Here is a 19776-nt window from a genome sequence, read left to right on the forward strand (position 1 = left end):
TCAGAAACTCTGGTCAGTGATCTGCCTTTAGAAAGCTATCTCACGTCTGTGTATAAGAGAAGACATATATGCTCTGTGTCCATCTCTTCACAAACAGCTGCACAAACAGATGTGAGTTAAGGGCATGTACTTTGGTGTGGTTAATAATTTTAATCATATCCTGCAAAAGGTTAAGTTCAGGTAACATTGTTTGGCTAGCATTTCTTTATGGATGACACAGTGTGTAGACTCACATTCAAAGGCGGCCTCTTTGACCCGAGTAGTGACACCAGAATGCTGTCCAGTCATGGCAGCTTAGTCCTCTGTGTTGCAACCACTTCTCTGGGTTGCAAATTGCTGATTTCTTGCTGTGTCCTTGCATGGTGGAGGGGTCGACAGCCTCACCTGGGCCTCTTTTATAAGGCCATTAATTCCATTCATGAAGGCTCCTTCCTTATGACCTAATCATGTCCCAAGGTCTTCGCCTTCTAATGCCATCACCTTAGTGGTTCAGATTCAACAAATAAGCCGGGCTCGGTGGCTCAGCCTGTAATCCCGCGCCTTTGGAAGGCTGAGGTGAGTGGATTGCCTGAGCCCGCGGGTTCGAGACCCGCCTGGGCAGCGAGACCTCATCTCTACAATAAACAAGAAAATCAGCCGGGCGTGGTAGTGCATGCCTGTAATTCCGGCTACTTGGAAGGCTGAGGCGGAAAGATCGCTGGAGCCCAGCAGGTCGAGGCTGCGGTGGCCAGGAGTGGCCACTGCACTCCAATGTGGGTGACAGAGTGAGACTCCAACTCAAAAAAAACAAAACAAACAAACAAACAAAAAACAAATACATTTTGGAGAGAGGCACAGACATTCAGACCATAGCAGCATTAGATTGTCAATTTTTTAACATCAGAGCTCGTACATTGTTCAGCCTCTTTTCCCCGGTGTCCTGGCACAGAGGAAGCACTTAATATTTGTTTGTTTTCTGGAAATCAAGCTGTCAGATATGATGAGAACACATAGGTATAGATAATGCATATTAAAAGATGTGGGTGTCAGCAGGTGATTTGGTGTTGGAAGTGAAGGTTGGTCTGAGGCCCACACTTTGAGTAGCAGGGCTTCATCGTGTCTTTGGGGACACTGTACTACCTGCACTCAGCGTTTCCTGCTGTGCCTCCTGGTGCCATTGATTCCTTCTGCTTATAAAGCCATTGCTCTTTTTAAAAGCCTCTCTATGCCCACTATTTCCTTTAATCTTCACAGCAATCCCTTGGAGTAGTTATACAAAATTCATGTGTCTCCTTTTATTCCTGGGAAGAAAGACATCAGTGAAGGATTTGCCCAAAGTAAGTCTGTGATAGATACATACAGGACCGAGTCTCAAGTTTCCTGATTCCGAATCTAAATGATGACTCTCCTACCTTACTTTTCTATCTTGTGTGTACTGAGGATCTATTTTTCAGTGATGTGGGGGATTGCCTTCTTTTCTCTCAAATGGAGTGACCATTCATTCATTTATCAGCTCCTTATTGAGTACCTGCTATGTCCTAGACTTTTTTTAATGTATGTGCGTTGGGGACACAGAGGTGGATAAGACAGGCCTAGCCCATGTGCTCAACTCTCAAGATGCAGCCTGCATTGCTTTGCAGGATGGCTAACGCACTGTCAGTGGAGCTTCGTCTGAGAACTTCTGAGCTGAGATACAGTGTACGTGATGGTGTTTTCTTATATTCTGTGGTGTCTGGGGTTTCTTCACAGTTTGTTAGCTGGCTTGAGAAACCTACCTGTCATGATTCCCATTTGTGAACTACTTGGGTGCTGGGGCCTTGAGGTCTCTCCGGTTGGGTGACAGCAAGCACTCCAGGTGTGAATGGGTAACTCTCAGAGAAAGAGTAGAGTGTTTTGTTTTAGTTTGATATTTAGATTTATATCAAACTGACACCTTCATATTTGTTCATTCTCTATTTTATGGATTTTTCCTGGGTAGGAAGAGTGGATATTATTTGTTGACCAAGGAATATGTCTACTTTTTCTTTATACTTACCTCCTCCCGTCAATCTAGGGGTTTCTTTGTTTCTTATCTTCGGAATCACCTAATCTTTCATTTATTGCCAATTCAGTTACCTCTTTACCCTGTCCTCCTTCCTTTTTCCTCTTCCCCTTTCTCTGTCCCCCTCCTTTCCCTCCCGACATTGCATTTTCCTTTCCCTTCCCCCTCTTTTCCTCTTCCACCTCAGATTCTTTTGACCTTATTCTTGATCTACAACAGGCCAGGTCCTTTGTTAGGCATTAGTGTTAGAGTCAATGATGAATAAAAGATTGCCCTGGTCTTCTAGGAGCTTGTCTAGAGAAGGGCATGGTCTAGCTTCTCAGTAGCTTTCAGGGAATGGTTTTGCTGCTTATTCCTGATGCCACAAAATACACTGGTCACCTAAGACTTGACTGGAAATGTGCTTATATTCCATAGGACAGTCTTTGCCAGGCCACAGGTATGTCTGGAGGAAAGATATTTTGTGCAATTGCTACAAACTTCAAAAGTTTGGGGAACCCAGGAATTGTTTCAGTTCCTGTTAAGTCAGTATTGGCAACCTGAAATGTCTCCCCTTGAACTGAAAGACTGAAAAAGAACTAAGGGGGGCCATAGGAGAAAGACTTTCACTTGATGAAAAAAAGTGCTGGTTAGCAAGCTGTTCTTTTCTTCCCTTGTGTGTTGTTAGTAGACCCCATAGAGAACCAACTATTGTAGCCAAATTTGCTGTTTCTCCATTCCAAGTTTTCTCACCATCTTAGAGCATGTGAGAATTGTTGAAGATGGTATTCAATCCTTTCTGTTAAGAAGACTGAAGTGGACAAGCTTAGTTCACTGCTCATCTCTTTCTTCTCAATCTCACACAACCCCTGATTGCAGTGTAATTAACTCAATAAGTTGCTGGAGCTTGAGTACACGAACTTCCAGTGAAGTCCAAAGATCAAAGTTGAAAGAGGATATTGAATTCCTTCTCAGATCCCTGGGGCACTGTTTCTGTGGACTGTCACTAAATACATCCTGGAGGAGTGGCTCTTTAAGAAATAGGACGGAAGGTAAGCTAGTCCACTCTGGAGGGTTGTTGTCATAGGAAGCAATCTTATTACTCTTAGTTTCTTTAAGGGAAAGAAAGGGAAAGCAATAAGAGATCAATCCCCAAGTGATTGGGTATTTGCAGAGTTTTTATAGCATGTACCTGTTTCTTAGGATTGCTGAAATCATTTTGCAAAGAACAACCTTCTGTTTCCAATTCTCCTTTTTCTTTTTCACACTGCATTTGAGCAGCTTGCACATTTGTTGAAGAATCAGCCACGAAGTCCGTGGTTTCCTGTGGCATGTTTCTAACAATATTTATACAGGCTATTATTTAATGAACTGTATAAATATTTATCATACAGTACAGTCTTTTGATCATAAATAGGGGGTAAAAGTCAGTCCAGTCCATGCTGGGGACTTGGAGAGGAGGTTACTTCTGCTCTTTGAAATGTCTTAAGAGACTGAGAAGTTAGGTATGTTTCAGGACTTGCGTGCAGCACAGCTTGAATTTCTCTGTTATTTTTCTTTTTCTTGGTCATCCACAGTCCATGTCCTTATTTCTCTCTTCCTGACCACGCTCCCCATATCCCTAACAGCTGTTTTTCTTTCTGGAATATTTATCTTTGTTTAAAAAGAATGAAATGAAAACCCAGTTCTGGCTCTCACCATTCATAACTTGGACTTTGGAATCACACTGACTTAGCCTCAAATCCCAGTCCCTCTGTCATGCGACTTTAAACAGCTTTATCTTGGAGGACCCCACTTTCTTTACCTGGGAAAGGAGGCCCATACTGCCGATCTCATAAAGGAAATCATGAAGTCATGTGGGTATCTGCAGAACAGAATTCAGTCAATACTAGTTGTTACTGTAGTTTGTTGTTGATGTTGTTACTGAAGAAGTTGTCAAAGAGCTTGTTTTTCGATTTTAGCTTGCTATTGTGAAAGGATCCCTAAACTTGCCAGAGGAGGCTGGGGTTCAGATCCTGGTGCCATTTACTGTTTGCATGACTGTGGGCAGATTACCCTACCCTGCTGAAGTATAGAGTGGTGATAGGTTGACTAACCTGATTGAGTGTCCATGAATGAGAGTAACACTTGTGTAGAGATAGGTGATTGACACAATGAGGATTCTAATCTTTAAAACAAAACACAAACACAAACACACACAAACTAGGAAAAAGGAATACTTCTTTTCCATTTTGCCGTAACTTTATTTTTTGAGGCTAAGAGGTTCTGGCTGAGTAACATTTGGAAGTTCAGAACACAGCAGATTGTACTTATGACCCAGGAACAAAGGGCATGGAGGGGGAAGAGCAAGGGATCGGTGTTGCAGAAAATCCCCTGGCAGAGCTTGTCAACTCACAGGTCGAGTTTCAGAGAAGCTGCTCAAGGGCTTGAATGTCCCTGCTTTCAGGTCTCAGGTGTGGAAATAATTACAAAGAGATTGCTTAAAACTCTAATAATGGGAAAAGTGGTGAATCTGAAATAGTTGAGTAGGATCTATTTCATAGAAAAACACGAACTGGGAGGTACATGTGAATGATATGCTCCCTTGTTCTGTAGGTTTGATTCTTTTCAGAATGATGCCTTGGTCATGTGTTATAGAAAGGAATGTCTTGCGGAGTTTGGCCTCCTGATGTCAGAAGGGTCAGTCTCTGAAGATGTAGGCAGGAACCTAGTAGAGTTCCTGGAAATAGGTATTTAATAAATAGAGGAATATCAGGAGACAGGACAGCATTTTGAGAAAGGTTAGGGACTATGGAACCCCAGGGAATGGATCACTGTCAACTGTATTACTGCCTAGTTATATGACATACTGGAGCAAGTTACTCTACCTCATCAGTAAAATGGGGATGATAATAGTTATTGTCTTCAAGAATCGTTGTCAGGATTACAAGTGGCATTGTTAGCAAGCTATTTAGCAGAATCAGATACATAGTAAACTTGGCACCTTTTATTATTTTCCCAGTGGTGGGTTTTTAAGATATCCATTCATTCGTTGAGTCACAAGGACTTACTAAGTTCCTGCTGTGTGCCAGGCACTAGGAAATCAACAAAAAATAAAGGATCTATACAACACTCTAACTTACACAGACCTGGCCAGCCAGCATCCAGCCTTGTCTCCCCCAGTGTGGAGGCCTTGAGCACCTATGAGGAGTTTGAGGATGTTTGGAGCTTGGCATGGATTGTGGGCAGAAATTAGCCAGGGCTGGACAGTAAGCAGAAGAAAGCCTTCATAGGGCCTGAGATGCTAATGAGGGCCTTAGGCTGTATCACAGTCCAAACTGGTGGTTTTAGTTGTCCCAAGAAAGGGCCCAGAGGAGGGAATGCTGGGGATAAGGACTGGAAGAGGGGGCAAGAGTGATCTTTGCTTCAAACGGATCAGCTCTGCTTTTTTCTTTAAGTAATTGCTTGAAGAAAAGGCATCACTGTTGAATGAATGAAGGAAAGAATGATTTGAAAACTGGTGATAATGGTCATGTGGAGCTCCCAGAGGGATGTAGGTGAGGGAGAGAAGATGAGAGCACATGCTGGCGAGGGCCTGCGAGCTGTTCTCTGCAGCTCAGATGAAGTGGTACATGTTAAGACGGTAGCTTCCCCAGTTCCTTCTTCGCCATCCAGTGAACCACAAAGCCAGAGGATGAAACAAAGGTGGGAAGACGTTGCCATGGCCTTGGAAGCAATCACTTTTAATGGAGTTGGTTTTTGTTGGTGTACTGGGATAAATATCTAGGAAACAGTAACTGAATGTCTGCTAGCTGATTTTGTTTTAGAATCTCTTAGTGCGACTTGGCCAAGGAAACTATCTTTTTGAAGCTGAAGGGTGCTAAATGTTGCTCAGTTTGAAATTAGATTCTGGATGGTAAGACTGCCCTGAGCTCACCTGGGGAACTGTAGCATGTTCGCCCACTCAGTTGTCTTGGGGGCTTGTTTTTACTCTTTGAAAGACCAGTCTAGAAAACAAAAGCCTCTGTGAGATTCTGTGCTGTGTGGGCTAATCTGACCAGAGGGAATTAGAGCAGCCATGAAGGCCAAGGAATCCCTGAGTGTTCCCTGGTCAGATTTCCTTGTAACTCGTGAGGGTTCTGTAAGGAAAACAGATTATCTACCTAATTCCTGATCCTGTCTCCCTTGGAGTTTCTTCTCAATTCCCAGTCACTTCATGACACGGCTGTAGTATATTTGCCTCTTCTCCAAAGCTGTACTACAAGCTTTCAAGAAAGACGGGGAAGAGCATGAGACTTGGGATTGCACAGTTGTGGGTCTTTACATCCAGGCTGTCCCAAGTGAGACTGGGCAAGTTTCTTAACTTCTCAGAGACCTATTTCTTCATCAGTGTAATATGCATCTAATAATGTACATTTACTGTTTATGAGTGTGTGGACCTAGCATTAAGCAAAATGACACTTATCTCTTAAAGTCTCACCTTGAGCACCTGTAAAATAGAGATGTAAAAATGCTCACCTTGTGAGGTCATGGTGAGGAGTAGAGTGTATGGATGCACTTTTCATAATGCTTGTACATAACAGGTGCTCAGTAGATAATTTGTTGAATAAATGACTGAATAGGAAGATGAGGGTTCTTTTCAGTTCCATGACTGCTGTTATTGTGGAGTCAAATTCACTGACAATAAGTTCATCTTACTGGCCTCCACATTGTAAGTTCTCCCACCAGCCTGTACTAACCTGTATTGTAGAGGTCCCTGACCCCTGGACCATGGACTGGTACCAGTACCTGTTAGGAACCGGGCCACACAGAAGGAGGTGAGCAGTGGGTAAGCCAGTGAAGCTTCATCTGTATTTACAGCTGCTCCCCATTGCTTGCATTACTGCCTGAGCTCCGCCTCTCGTCAGATCAGCATCGACATTAGAGTCTCATAGGAGTGTGAACCCTATTGTGAACTGCACATGCAAAGGATCTAGGTTGTGAGCTTCTTATGAGAATCTAATGCCTGGTGAGAATCTAATGCCTGGTGATCTGAGGTGAAGCTGAGGTGGTGATGCTAGCACTGGGGAGTGGCTGCAAATACAGATTAACATTAGCAGTAAGGTTTGATTGCACAGAGACCATAATCAATCAACTATTTTCAGACCCATATCAAAACCCTATCAGTGAATGGCAAGTGAGTTGATGTATTTCAATTGCACAACTGCATCTGGTGGCAAGCTTTAAGTCAGAATCTGACTCTTATTTTAGTTTTCACATGGCCTGCCTATTATTTTATTTATCACTTCTGTCTATGCCTTTTTTTAAAAAATGGTGAGTTGTATAATTATTTCATTATATATTACAATGTAATAATAATAGAAATCAAGTGCACAATAAACGTCATGTGCTTGAATCATCCTGAAACTATTTCCTTCCTCCTCCATCCATGGAAGAATCGTCTTCCATGAAACCAGTCCCTGATGCCAAAAAGGTTGGGGAAGAACTCAAATCACTCTATAAAAAAGATACCTGCATACGTATGTTTATCACAGCATTGTTCACAATAGCAAGAACATGGAACCAATTGTGCTACCCATCAAAAGAGGACTGGATTAAAAAAATGTGGTACATATACACAATGGAATGTTATGCAACCATAAAGAAGAACAAAATCATGAACTTCGCAGCAACCTAGATGGACTTAGAGTCTATAATACTGAGTGATCTTTCACAGAAACAAAGAATCAAGTATCACACATTCTTACTCATAACTGGACCTTGAACAGCAATTGTAATACTATAAGAAAAGGATTGACAGTAGCAGGAAACAGCGGGGGTGTGGGACGGTGGGGGAGGTGGGATTGGCAGTAATGGGAAACTGCCTGGGGAAAGGGGGCACACCTCATCAACAAGGATACCTGCACAATGAATATTTGTATACCTAACCCTGAATTGTACCCCACAATTTTAAAATAAAAAATTGAAAAATTGAAAAAAAAAAACAGTTGGGGACTACTGCCTTATTGTATTCTTCACAACTCGGCCTAAACAGTTATATAATTAAGTGCTTAATGTCTGATTCCTTTCAAGAATGGCAGCACCATGTCTGAAGCCATAGCTGTCTGTTCACCCATCCCCTAGCTCAGTGTCTGTCAGTATGCTGTCAGCACTAAAAATGCTTGTTGGATGAATAAATAGTGAGTGACCACTGGTGAGGTAGCTGTACCTATTTGCTTTCTACTCGCCAGATGTCGTATGACTGTCTTTGTGGATCCACTTGGTCGTCACGTGGCTTTTGTACTTTCTCACCACAGGTGGAGGGACCACAATGTCCGGTGGAAAACAAGAACCAGGAAAGTACTATGTGGGCGTGGACGTTGGAACCGGCAGTGTCCGTGCAGCTCTGGTAGATGAGAGTGGAGTCCTTCTGGCTTTTGCAGACCAGCCAATTAAGAAGTGGGAACCCCAGTTCAACCACCACGAGCAGTCCTCTGAGGACATCTGGGCCGCGTGTTGCATTGTCACAAAGGTATGGGCAACACTAGTGTTCTCTTCTTGCCCACATTCCTACCCGCTGAGTGTTTGTTGTGTGTCCACCTGGTGCCGCAGATTGTTTGGACAGCTTGCAGAGGTGGGAAAGGCATAGACCTTGCCTTTCAGGAGCTTGTCATCTAGTGGAAGAGACGGATACAAAGCTAAAACATGGTATGATAAAAGCTGGAAGCAAAGTAACTATGACTGGAGCTGGAAAAAGAGCTAACCTGATGGGACTCAGACGTACAGAGGTGTGGAAGTTTGAGGTGTGACCAACTGTGGAAGACGTCACTGATAAGTATAGCTAACATCTACTGCGCCTTTATTGTGTGCCACATGCTGTGTAAAATATGTGAGCATGCATTGAGCAGTTGAATTCTCACATGACCCTGTAAAGATAGTACTGTTACTACATCTATTTTGTTGAGGAAGAAAGAAGGTTGACTTATCCAGGTACACACAGTTAGTAAGTAGTAGAGGCAGAACTAGAACCTAAGCAGTCTGCTTCCAAAGCTGTGCTCATAATCACTGTATTCTCCCATCTCTGAAGTGGACAAGTGAGGGGAACCTCATTTTGGGCAGAGGGAACAGCATATGCAAAGGCATGGCAGCATCAGCACATGGTGTGTTCTGAGAAAGCAAGGAAGTTGGGTCAGACTAGAGTATCTCTCGTGTGTGCCAGACAGTGTTTACTTGAGTGGCATTGGGTTGGATTCAGCCTGCTGGCTTGAGAAAGGAGGAGATGCTGCAAAAATGCTTGCGCATGTTTTAAGTTTCACTTAACTGTTTGATTTTATATCTTGGTGATTAGGAATAGCTGAGATCCTTTTTTTTTTTTTTCCTTTTCCAGAGGGGAAAAATAAAGTCCTGAACTCCTTCTTTTTCCTGTTTCTAGTTTAGTTTCTTAAATATTCATGAGGTGCTTGGTAATTTGCAGATGGACAGTTCTCCATTCTGTGCCTATTGATCGGTCGGTTTAAACTTTAATGAGCTCTGGGGTGCTGTTAGTGCCCCCGGAGAAGAAGGCAGAGAGAAGAGGGGTGGGCAGGCAGTGTGGGAGATTATACAGGAATCAAAGAGGGGCACATCTTCTCTTCTGCCTGTTTAATTTTCCTCCCCTCACTCCCCTTTTCAGCCCTCACCCTGGTGAGAGTCGTCTACTCTTTACCCTTGGGTCTCCTTTGTTCTTCTAACGTATAGCCTTGCTTGCCATTAAGGAAATTGTCAAGAAGAAAATATAATCCCCTGTTGAAAAGCTACTTTAAAAAAGGTCTACTCGAAGTACAGCTTGGTTAAATGCTGGATTTTTAATCATCTCCCAGTGGCGGCCAGCCCATCATCTGTTTGAGTCCCGTCAGCCACAGAAGTGCCCTGGGCATTTGTCCTCAGTAATGCGATCTATTGCAAACCTGAATAAAGCTCTTGGGTTTTAGGCTGTTACCCTCACACGGAGCATGGATGTATGGCCACGTGCCAGAAGCTGCAGGATAAGTATGACACACCTATGCAGAACATCACTGCTGGGGTGAGGTTTAAGGAGGGAGGCATTTTTATATTAGAGAGGTAGCACACTGTCTGGATTATGTTAGAGTGGTAGCCCAGCCAGTATAGAGCACAGATTCTAGAGCCAGACTGCCTGGGTTCACATCCCCATTCCGGTGTTTATTAGTTTGTGATCTGGAACAAGTTACTTAATGTTTCTTGCCTCGGTTTCCTTATCTGAAAATGGGAATGATAATAGCACCTACTTCCATAGGATTGTTGTGAGAATTAAATGAGTTAGTGCATATAAAATGTTATAACATTGCCTAGAAGTGTGTACACACTGGATTTCTCATGGGGGTGCTGATGATAATAGAAATAAGTAGATTACAGAGGAGAATGAATTTCTAAGGTGAAGTACCAAAAAGTCAGAGGCCACAGAACAGGCACTACTTGGGCATGTTCACTCACTTCTTTCTGTTAAGGTTCTTTCGATGTAAGTAAGACTCTGAGAAGCACTGGTTTAGGGCAAAGGGTGACATAAAATAAATCCTGGCCTTTGTTTTCTTTCTTATGGACTCCAGGAAGCTGAGAGCTTGAGAGCAATTGCATTGCATCCTTTTCCCTAAGTTGTTCAGATGTCTGAGATGCTTTTCCCCTTAGTCAAGCCTACAGTAATAATAATAATAATGATAATAATAATAATGATGATGATGGTAATGGCACCTAACAGTTCTTGGGCACCCATTGTGTTCCAGGTACTACACTACATAGTTTATACCCATCACTTCATTTTTGTCTTCCCAACAAGCACCTTTTGAGGGAGTTTAAAATGATATCTCTCTTTTTTAAAGATGGAAAGAAAAGGGGTTCAGTAATCAGCCCAAGATCTCACGACTGATAAGAGGAAAGGCTGGATGCTGCCCCTATCCCGGCTGTGTGCTGTGCCTCTTGCCTGTCCCATGCTCATCGCCCTCCATGTGACCTCACCTGGAAATTGTGTAAAGCATCCTGAAGTTCTTTTAGATTTGATCCACGTGGGGCATCATGAGCGCACCCTGTTGCTGTAGGTGCCTTTTCTGGTTGTTTGCTCATGTGGGAAATGTGTGCCCCCTGAGCCTGCGTCGTATCTTATTTACCTGTATTTCTCTAGAGTTTCTTGCTAGTAATATGCTCAATTAATATTTGTGGAGTACATGAATGAATGCAATGTTTCTATTGTTTACATTGTCTGGAATGCTCCTCTCTTACCTTCTACACCTGCCCAACTCCTGGACACCTTATGGTAGGTTTAATCATTACTTCCTCCTGGGAACCTTCCTTGATGACTTCTGACAATTCATGTCCTTTCTTGCCACACTCATAGGAAAGAGGAGGCATGAAGCCTCTCTCCATTGCCCAGACCCCATCATCTTCATCTGTATCAGCTGTATCTTCTTCCAGCTTTTATCAGATAGCATTTTAATTGTTGGCTTGTTTGGTTCCTTTTAAACCACGAGCTGAATGAACTCTTGAAGAGAATCCTCTTTGTATCTCTAGTATTTAATATGGTGCCTGCACAAATTAGATGCTTAATTTTTAGAGCTAAAAACAAAGAGACAAAATCCGCCTTGACATCTCTCATCTTGTTTCAGTGTCACAGTAATTGTGAGGTAGGAAGGGCAACTACTTTTCTTCCTATCTGATGCATGAGAAAATTGAGGCTCTTAAGTTAACAAGTTTTAGAGACAGGACTAGAACCCTAGTGAAATGACTCCACATTCTCCTCTCTTTTTTTTTTTTTTTTTTTGAGTTGGAGTCTCACTCTCGCCCTGGCTGGAGTGCAGCGGCATGCTCACAGCCACCCCAGTGTTGACCTGCTGGGCTCTGGCAGTCCTTCCGCCTCAGCCTTCCTAGTAGCCAGAACTACAGGCAAGCGCTACCACACCTGCCTGATTTTTTGACTTATTGTGGAAATGAGGTCTCCCCAAGTTGCCCAGGCTGTTCTCGAACCCATGGGCTCAGGCATTCCTTTCACCTTGGCCTCCCAAAGGGCTGGGATAACATACTTGAGCCACTGCGCCTTGCCCATCCTCCTCTCTTACTCCCCACTTACTGCTTCTAAAATTGGCGGGCTTTATTGGGCTGGTACCTAGCATCTAAGAGATTTTGTGGAAACCCACATGTCCTAGAGGACACACATAATCCTTGATTTTAAAGTTTCCTTTTTGGAGCCACAAATCTCAACCATTCCAACAAGGTGAGAACATTGCAAATTAACCTATGGTTCATTCTGAACTTCTGTTAGGAAGAAAGACAAGATAAGGGAGAGGGATCATTTAGCCAATAGGTGTATATGTTGAGTGTCATTCTTTCATTCACTCTGCAAACATATTGAGTGCCTACTATGTGCTGTGCTCTTTGCTAAGTACCGGAGCATATATAGGAGAGGTATACAATAAATTCTCTGTCTCTAAAAATGAAACAGCGTAATTGCAAGGGAAAAAGAAACAGCATGTATGAAGCCAACAAAGTGCCATTTTGTTCTACATTGGTACTATCTAGATGAGTAATGGTTATGAGGAGGGGAGCAGAAGAAAGAATAGCTCATGTGGGACTGGGCAATAGTGCTAACCTCTCACATTCATAGAGCCATTATCATTTACAGTTCATCTTCATCTCCATCTGAGCGCCATTACAGAGTATGCAGGGGAGGGGTTGCTATTCCCATTTTACAGCTGAAAAGAAAAACTGAAAGTCTGAGTTGAGTGACTTTCCCGAGTTCATCTTGGTAGTATGTGATGAGCCTGAACTCACATAAGTTAAATCTACGCATTCTCTCTAGCTCCAGCCCCATATATACCATCATCTTTTGACTTGATTCTAAGAGCCTAACTGATGTCCTCATATTTGCTTTTCCTTTCTCTGATCTGGTCTCCTTCTTGCGGCTGGAGTGGATTTTATTGTCTTTCATGGTAACCTGATCATGCCATTCTTTTGCTTACAACCCTTCAACGTTATCATGCTACTGCCATACCTCAGAGAGACTGTAGTTCAGGTCCAGACCACTGGAATAAAAGCTAATATTGCAGTACAGTGAGTCATGTGAATTTTTTCCCAATGCATATAAAAGTTACATTTAAATTATACTGTAATCGAATATAAAATATGTAATAGCATTATGTCAACCTCAATAATGTACATACCTTAATTTTTAACTATTGCTAAAAGTGATGATGATTATCTGAGCCTTTAGCAAATCATAATCTTTTTGATGATAGAGGGTCTTCCTTGATGTTGATAGCTACTGACTGATCAGGGTGGTGGCTGCTGAAGGATGATGGAGTGGCTGTGGCAATTTCTTAAAATAAGACAACATTGAATTTTGCCTCATCAATTGACTTTTACTTTCAAGAAAGATTTCTCTATAGCATGTGATGCCATTTGATAGTATTTTACCCACAGTAGTACTTCTTTTAAAATTGGAATCAGTTCTCTCAGACTCTGCCACTGTTTTATCAACTAAGTTTGAGTAATATTCTAAATTCTTTATCTGTTCCACTTCTAGCTCTAGTTCTTTTGCTTTTTCCATCACATCTACAATTTCTTCCTCCACTGAGGTCTTGAACCCCTCATCCCTCCTAGTCATCCATGAGGGTCGGAATCAACCTCTTTCAAATTGCTGTTAATATAGATATTTTGACCTCCTCTCATCAATCACAAATGTTCTTGATGACATCTAGAATGGCGAAATCTCTCCAGAATGTTTTGAATTTACTTTGCCCAGATCCGTCAGCAGAATCACTGCCTATGGCAGCTACAGCTTCATAAAATGTATTTCTTAAATCATAAGACTTGAAAGTAGAAATTATTCCTTGATCCATGGACTACAGAATGGATGTTGTGTTAGCAGGCATAGAAACAACATTCATCTCCTTGTATATCTCCATCAGAGCTCTTGAGTTACCAGGTGCCTTGTCAATGAGCAGTAATGTTTTCAAAGGAATCTTTTTTTCTGAGGAGTAGATGTCAACAGTGGGCTTAAAATATACAGTAAACCACGCTGTAAACAGATGTGCTGTTATCTAGGCTATGTTGTTCTATTTAAAAAGCACGTGGGGAGTAAATTTAACATAATTCTTAAGAGTTTTAGGATTTGTGGAATGGTAATTGAGCATTAACTTCAGCTTAAAGTCGTCTGCTTTAGCTTCTAACAAGAAAGCCTGTTCTTTAAAGTTTTGAAACCAGACATTGACTTTTCCTCCTCAGCTAAGAGAGTTCTAGATGGTATCTTCTTCTAGTATAAGACTGTTTTGCCTACCTTGAAAATCTGTTGTTTAATATAGGCACCTTCATTAATCATCTCAGCCAGATCTTCTGGATAACTTGGCGGAGCTTCTGTGTCAGCACTCGCTGCTTCACCTTGTACTTTTATGTTCTGGAAATGCCTTCTTTTCTTAAGCTTCCCAAATCAGCTTCTGTTAACTTCCAACTTTTCTTCTGCAGCTTCCTCACCTTTCACTACCCTCCCAGAATTGAAGAGAGTTAGGGTCTTGCTTTGAATTCAGCTTTGGCTTACGGGAATGTTGTGCCTGGTTTGATATGCTCTTCAGGTTACTCAAACTTTCTCAATTTCAGCAGTAAGGCTGTTTCACTCTTATCATTTGTGTGTACGCTGAATTGGCACTTTTAATTTCCTTCAATAATTTTTCCTTTTCATTCTCCACTTGATTGTTTGGTGCAGGAGGGTCTGTATTGATTTTTGACATGCCTTCTTCACTAAGCTTAATCATTTCTGGCTTTTGATTTAAAGTGAGAGATTGTGACTCTTCCTTTAACTTGAACACTTAGAGGCTGTTGCAGTGTTGGCTTAATTTCTATATTGTTGTATCTCAGGGCATGGGGGGCCTGAAGAATAGGGAGGGAGAGAGATGAGGAACAGCCAATCATTGGAGCAGTCAGAACACACGCAACATTTATCGATTACATTTGCCCATCATGCATGGGCATGGTTCATGATGCCCCAAAACAATTACAATAGAAACATCAAAGATCACTGATTGCAGATCACTGTAACAGATATTAATTAGAATGAAAAAGTTTGAAATACTGCAAGAATTACCAAAACGTGACACACACAAAATGAGCACATGCTGTTGGAAAAATGGCATTGATAAGCTTGCTGGTCTCAGGGTTACCACAGACTCTCAATGAGTAAAGAACTCAGTCTGCAAAGTGCAATTAAACGATGTGCAATGAAACGAGATAAGTCAGAGGCGGACCTCAGAGACATTGCCTTTTTCATTCCAGAAAGTCAATATCTCAAAGCAAGTCACACAAACTTTTTAGTTTTCCAGTATATATAAAAGTTTTGTTTATGCTATCCTATAGTCTATTAAATGTATAAAACATAATCTCTAAAAATGTACACACCTTAATTAAAAAATGCTTTATTGCTTAAAAATGCTAATGAAATGAGCACCTTCTGTTGGAAAAATGGCACCGATAGACTTGCTTACCACAGGGTCACCATAAACCTCCCATTTGTAAAAAATGCAACATCTACAGAGTGCAATAAAGTAAAGTGCAATAAAACAAGGTATGCCTCTATGGGGGGTAGAACTCAAAATCCTTAACATGGCCTTCAGGGCCCTATGTGATCTGGTCCCAACTTGTACTCCTGGCTCATCTCATGAGGCTTCTCTTGGCTCTCTGAATTCCAGACACACCTTTCTCCTGTTCTGTCCTCAAAGGAGCAATGCTCCCTATAGCCCAGAACTTTCACACAGATTCTTTCTTTTGCCTGCATGCTCTTCCTGCCTCCCACAGGCATATTTAACTCCTGCCCATCCTTAGATTTGTAGTATCTAGCCTAGTAGTTGTTAGTCACATGTGGCTATTCAAATTAATTAAAAATCAAATACAGTTAAACATCCATTTCCTCTGTTGTACTAGCCACATTCTAAGTGCCCAGTAGCCACAGGTGGCTGGTGGCTACTGTATTGGACAGCACAGTTATAGAACATGTCCATCACTGCAGAAAGTTCTGTTGGACACTGTCACTGTAAATCTTAGTTCAAAAGTCAGTTCTCCAAGGAAGAAGCCTTTTCCTGTCCAATGCCACTTCTACATAAGTTTTATTTTACTAATTAAGTGTTTTCGTGGTGCTTGTACTTTTCTTTCAAAGAACTTGGTTCCACGTGGTTTGTGAATTATTCATTTTTTAATTAATATAAAATAAAATCATATATAGCAATCATGAAATAGCAAAATAAATAATAACATTGTTCAGTTTTTGATTAATATCTGTCTTTCCTACTAGAGTTTATGTTTTAGGCGGGCAGGAACTATGTTTTGCTTACCCAGAGCCTAAGCATGCCTGAGCATTTTTACTCAGGAAGTATAAAAAGAATGGATGATTAAGAGAAATATGAAGACCTCCCTAACCCTAGCCAATGGAGCAAACTTGAGGAAAGATGTAGGGCAAGAAGTGGCTCTTCAGGGCTCTGAGAGAGGACAGCCAGAACTGGAGGAATCAAGTGGACAGAAGTGCTGGGATGGGAATGTTAAGGACCCAGTCCTGGCTGGTACAGTGGTTTCCAATAGGAAGAAGACAAAGGGAGGCTGGAATTGATGGGACTTCAGTGGGACAACTGGCTCTGAGGCCAGTAGGGAGCTCTTCTAGAATCATTGTGAGATTGAGGCTGATCACTCTGGCAACTGGAAACAGGTTCAGACTTGTCTGGAAAGAACAGAAACTCAATTCAAGGATATTAGTTAGGAGGTAGTTTCATTATTCTGATGAGTTTTGGAGGCTAAAATTTTATTTTTTTCATCCATAAGCTCTGGGAGGTCTGGGACTACGTCTGCTTTACTTAGTGTGTATCCTCTGTGTCTGACATATATATGCTTAATAATACCTTTTTAATAAGGAGTGACTGGATCAGCATGTTGACAGAGGAATAAATAGGAGTGATGAGAGGCTTTGGGAGGGAAAGTCCAACTGGCTCATAGACAGTGGAGAGGAAGGAGGTAGCAGCTACCTGAGTTTTAGTTCTTGGCAGCTTGCTGAGGTCACTGACATAAATGGGAGTGTTTGGTCTCTATTTCTTCCTCTTATCATTAAGAGACAACACCACACTTAAGCTAGGATGCTATGTAAGTAAAGGTTCGGGATTGAAATTTCTCTCTCTAGTCACTAGAATAGGTTTCACAAACTTGCCTGCCTTCAGGGGCCTTCTAGGTGATGCACACCCCACACAAGCTATATTAGTCTCCTTCCCATGCCTGAGTCTTTGTCTTGCTGTTCCCCTGCCTGGAACACTCTCTCCCAGATTTCCAAAGGCCGACTCCTCACATCCTTCAAGTGTTTCCTCAAATCACACCTTCTGAGCAACCACCCCCTCCTTCTCTCACATTCCTGATGCCCCTGACTAGTCACTTTCTGCTATGCTATATCTACACTATGTGATTTTTTAAAAAAGTCATTGGCTGTTGTCTGTCTCTACTAAAATGTAATCTCCAAAAGTGCAAGGATTTTTAAAAAATGTTTTACTCTCAGTTGTTTCCCAAATACCAAGAGTGAACAGCCTAACCCTAGAAAGAGCTTGATTATATTTGCTAAGGACTGAGTTATTAAATTGTGTAGGCAATAGGGAGTGATGGAGCCAGAGGCAACTGGGGATTTCATAACTTCACACACGCCCCCTAAAACTGACAAAGGTATTCACATCAAGATTTAAAAGAATACAGCACCAGCCATACAGAGCTCTACTGCAAGCTGGATTCTGTCTGTGAAGCCCCAGGCTTTGACCCTTGCTCTAAATAGAGCTGAAGATAAACCAGGTATGCATCAGACCCTCCAGTTCACAGTTTGGAGGGTTTCTGAAGAACACCATCTCCCCACCCAATGGCAGAGCTTGCTGATTTAAAACACATGCAGGATTGAACCAGTCCCCACAACAAGCACAAAGTGATACACAATCCCTTCCCCAAGTATTTGTTTGCTGCCCCATAGCTACGAGTTGACAGTTGTTAGACATGGACCAGGTCACCAAATGAGGTTGCAGAACTCTCCTTCTCTGGAATTTCTTTAGAAGAGCAATGTGCTTTCTCTCCAGCCAGGGAAATTCTCTTGATGCCAAGCTGTTGGGGTGAGTTTGCTAGGCTGCTTTCTTCTTCCATGAATAAGAATATAAAAAAGCATCCTCAGGTCACCAGGTCAAGCCCTGGGGGCTTTCTGGATAGTGTGATCCTGGCAGCCATCTATCTGGGATGGTTTAGGTGGTGGGGGCTTGGGGGCGAGGTTGTGAATGGGGTTGTTCCTCAGTGGTGCATAAGCTTGATGGTAAGGCATTTCTTTGTAAGGCTGGGGAAATAATAATGGCTACCTAGCCAAATCAGGTTTAAGTGCATGTCACAATTGTTCTTCCAGGTCCCTGTGAGAGGTCACTATTACAGAACTGTGTAGAATTCTTTAGAGGGGATTTATAAAATAGATGGAAGATAATATTTTCCTTGCTTCTACTGGATGACTACTCTCACCATAATATTTATAAAGATTTGAGGCTATTCTGTTTTTTTCTGTTGCTGTCTCCTTTGCCTATCTTTTTATATGTGCTTACATGGCACAGAGAGCTTGTGTGCTTTGCACATAGAAGTATTTCATGAACACAATTAATAAGGCATGGTAGATGTTCTTTCCTTTACATTTCCTATAAAGGTGTACTGATTTCAAAATACTTTCAAACCCATTGAATCCTTGATCCTCACCTGGGAAGTGTCTCTCACTCTTTAGAAACAGGCTCAGAAAGCTGATGAGTTTAGTGCAGGATTACCTGATCCAGAAGTGGTGGAGTTGGGACTGGAAGGTGACTCTTTGGACACAATATCCTGCGTTCCTTTCTACTCAAAAACTGCTGTGTGGTGTGGGGTTTTATTGAATCATCTGCATTTTCTCATTCAAATTTTTTTGACTAATTGCAGGCTCGTGTGAGTTGGGCTTACTCAAGTCAGATGTGCTCTTTCTGGGCACAGAGACTCGTAGGGCCACACAGAAAGTAGAAGTTAGGGCTGGCTGAATAATTGATGGGTGTCCCACATGTTTGGAGAAGATTTGAAGCAGTGAATTTACTTTGATAAAAACTGCTGTTTACTGTGTACTGAATGTTGAACATATCACACCTTATTTTGCTGAATTCTCATAATTTTATTGGGAGATGCAGGTGTAAGTGATACCTTTGTGCTACCGAGGGAGCTGGTTATCTGACTTCACAAAATTATATAACTAGTCAATGGCAGAGCCAGATTTCTAACTCAGTCCATCTGCCCTCAAAGTCACTGATCTTAACCACCATCCCGCAATTTTCAAGCCAAGTTGGAAGGACACTGCAAGCTGAAGAAACTGTATCTGTAAATGCTATAGAAACATGAACCAGCAAGGCAAGAGAGGAGCTGCAATGACTGGAATTGTGTAACCTGCCCCCAGTCACGTAGCCAGAGTGACAGAGCAAGGATTTGAATTCAGCCCTCTGTGACTCATTGTCATGAGACCATACTGCCTGTCAGGGAATAGGTTTGGTCCTCATGCTCTTCTGAGTCTGCACTGATCACCGTAGTCAAGGAATACAGGGCATTCACCTGGTGCTGTGGGGCAAAGGTATTGCCCCCAGTCACAGATGGGAGGGACACTAGTAAATGTTCTCTTCTAGAGCACGTGTCCTGTCCACGGGGGTGAGTCTCTTAGGCAACAGAAGGCTTTCAGATGACAGAGGTAGGCTGTATGGTGTAAGAACACAAACTCCTGAATTCTGACTGAATTC

At 42.2% G+C, this 19776-nt stretch overlaps 1 protein-coding gene across 1 annotated transcript in view; it reads left to right on the plus strand.

Moving 5' to 3' along the window:
• Window positions 1-19776, plus strand: part of FGGY (FGGY carbohydrate kinase domain containing) — a gene marked incomplete at its 3' end in the record, with an annotated part of 75032 nt that overhangs the window by 12549 nt on the left and 42707 nt on the right. The window contains exon 2 of the mRNA XM_008071976.2: window positions 8275-8489. Coding sequence (XP_008070167.1) covers window positions 8289-8489 — 201 coding nt within the window. The remainder of the gene's footprint in view (window positions 1-8274; window positions 8490-19776) is intronic.

Source organism: Carlito syrichta, unplaced genomic scaffold, assembly GCF_000164805.1.
Source record: "Carlito syrichta isolate Samal-C Ts95f unplaced genomic scaffold, Tarsius_syrichta-2.0.1 Scaffold314796, whole genome shotgun sequence".
In the NCBI taxonomy this organism is placed as follows: Eukaryota; Metazoa; Chordata; class Mammalia; order Primates; family Tarsiidae; genus Carlito; species Carlito syrichta.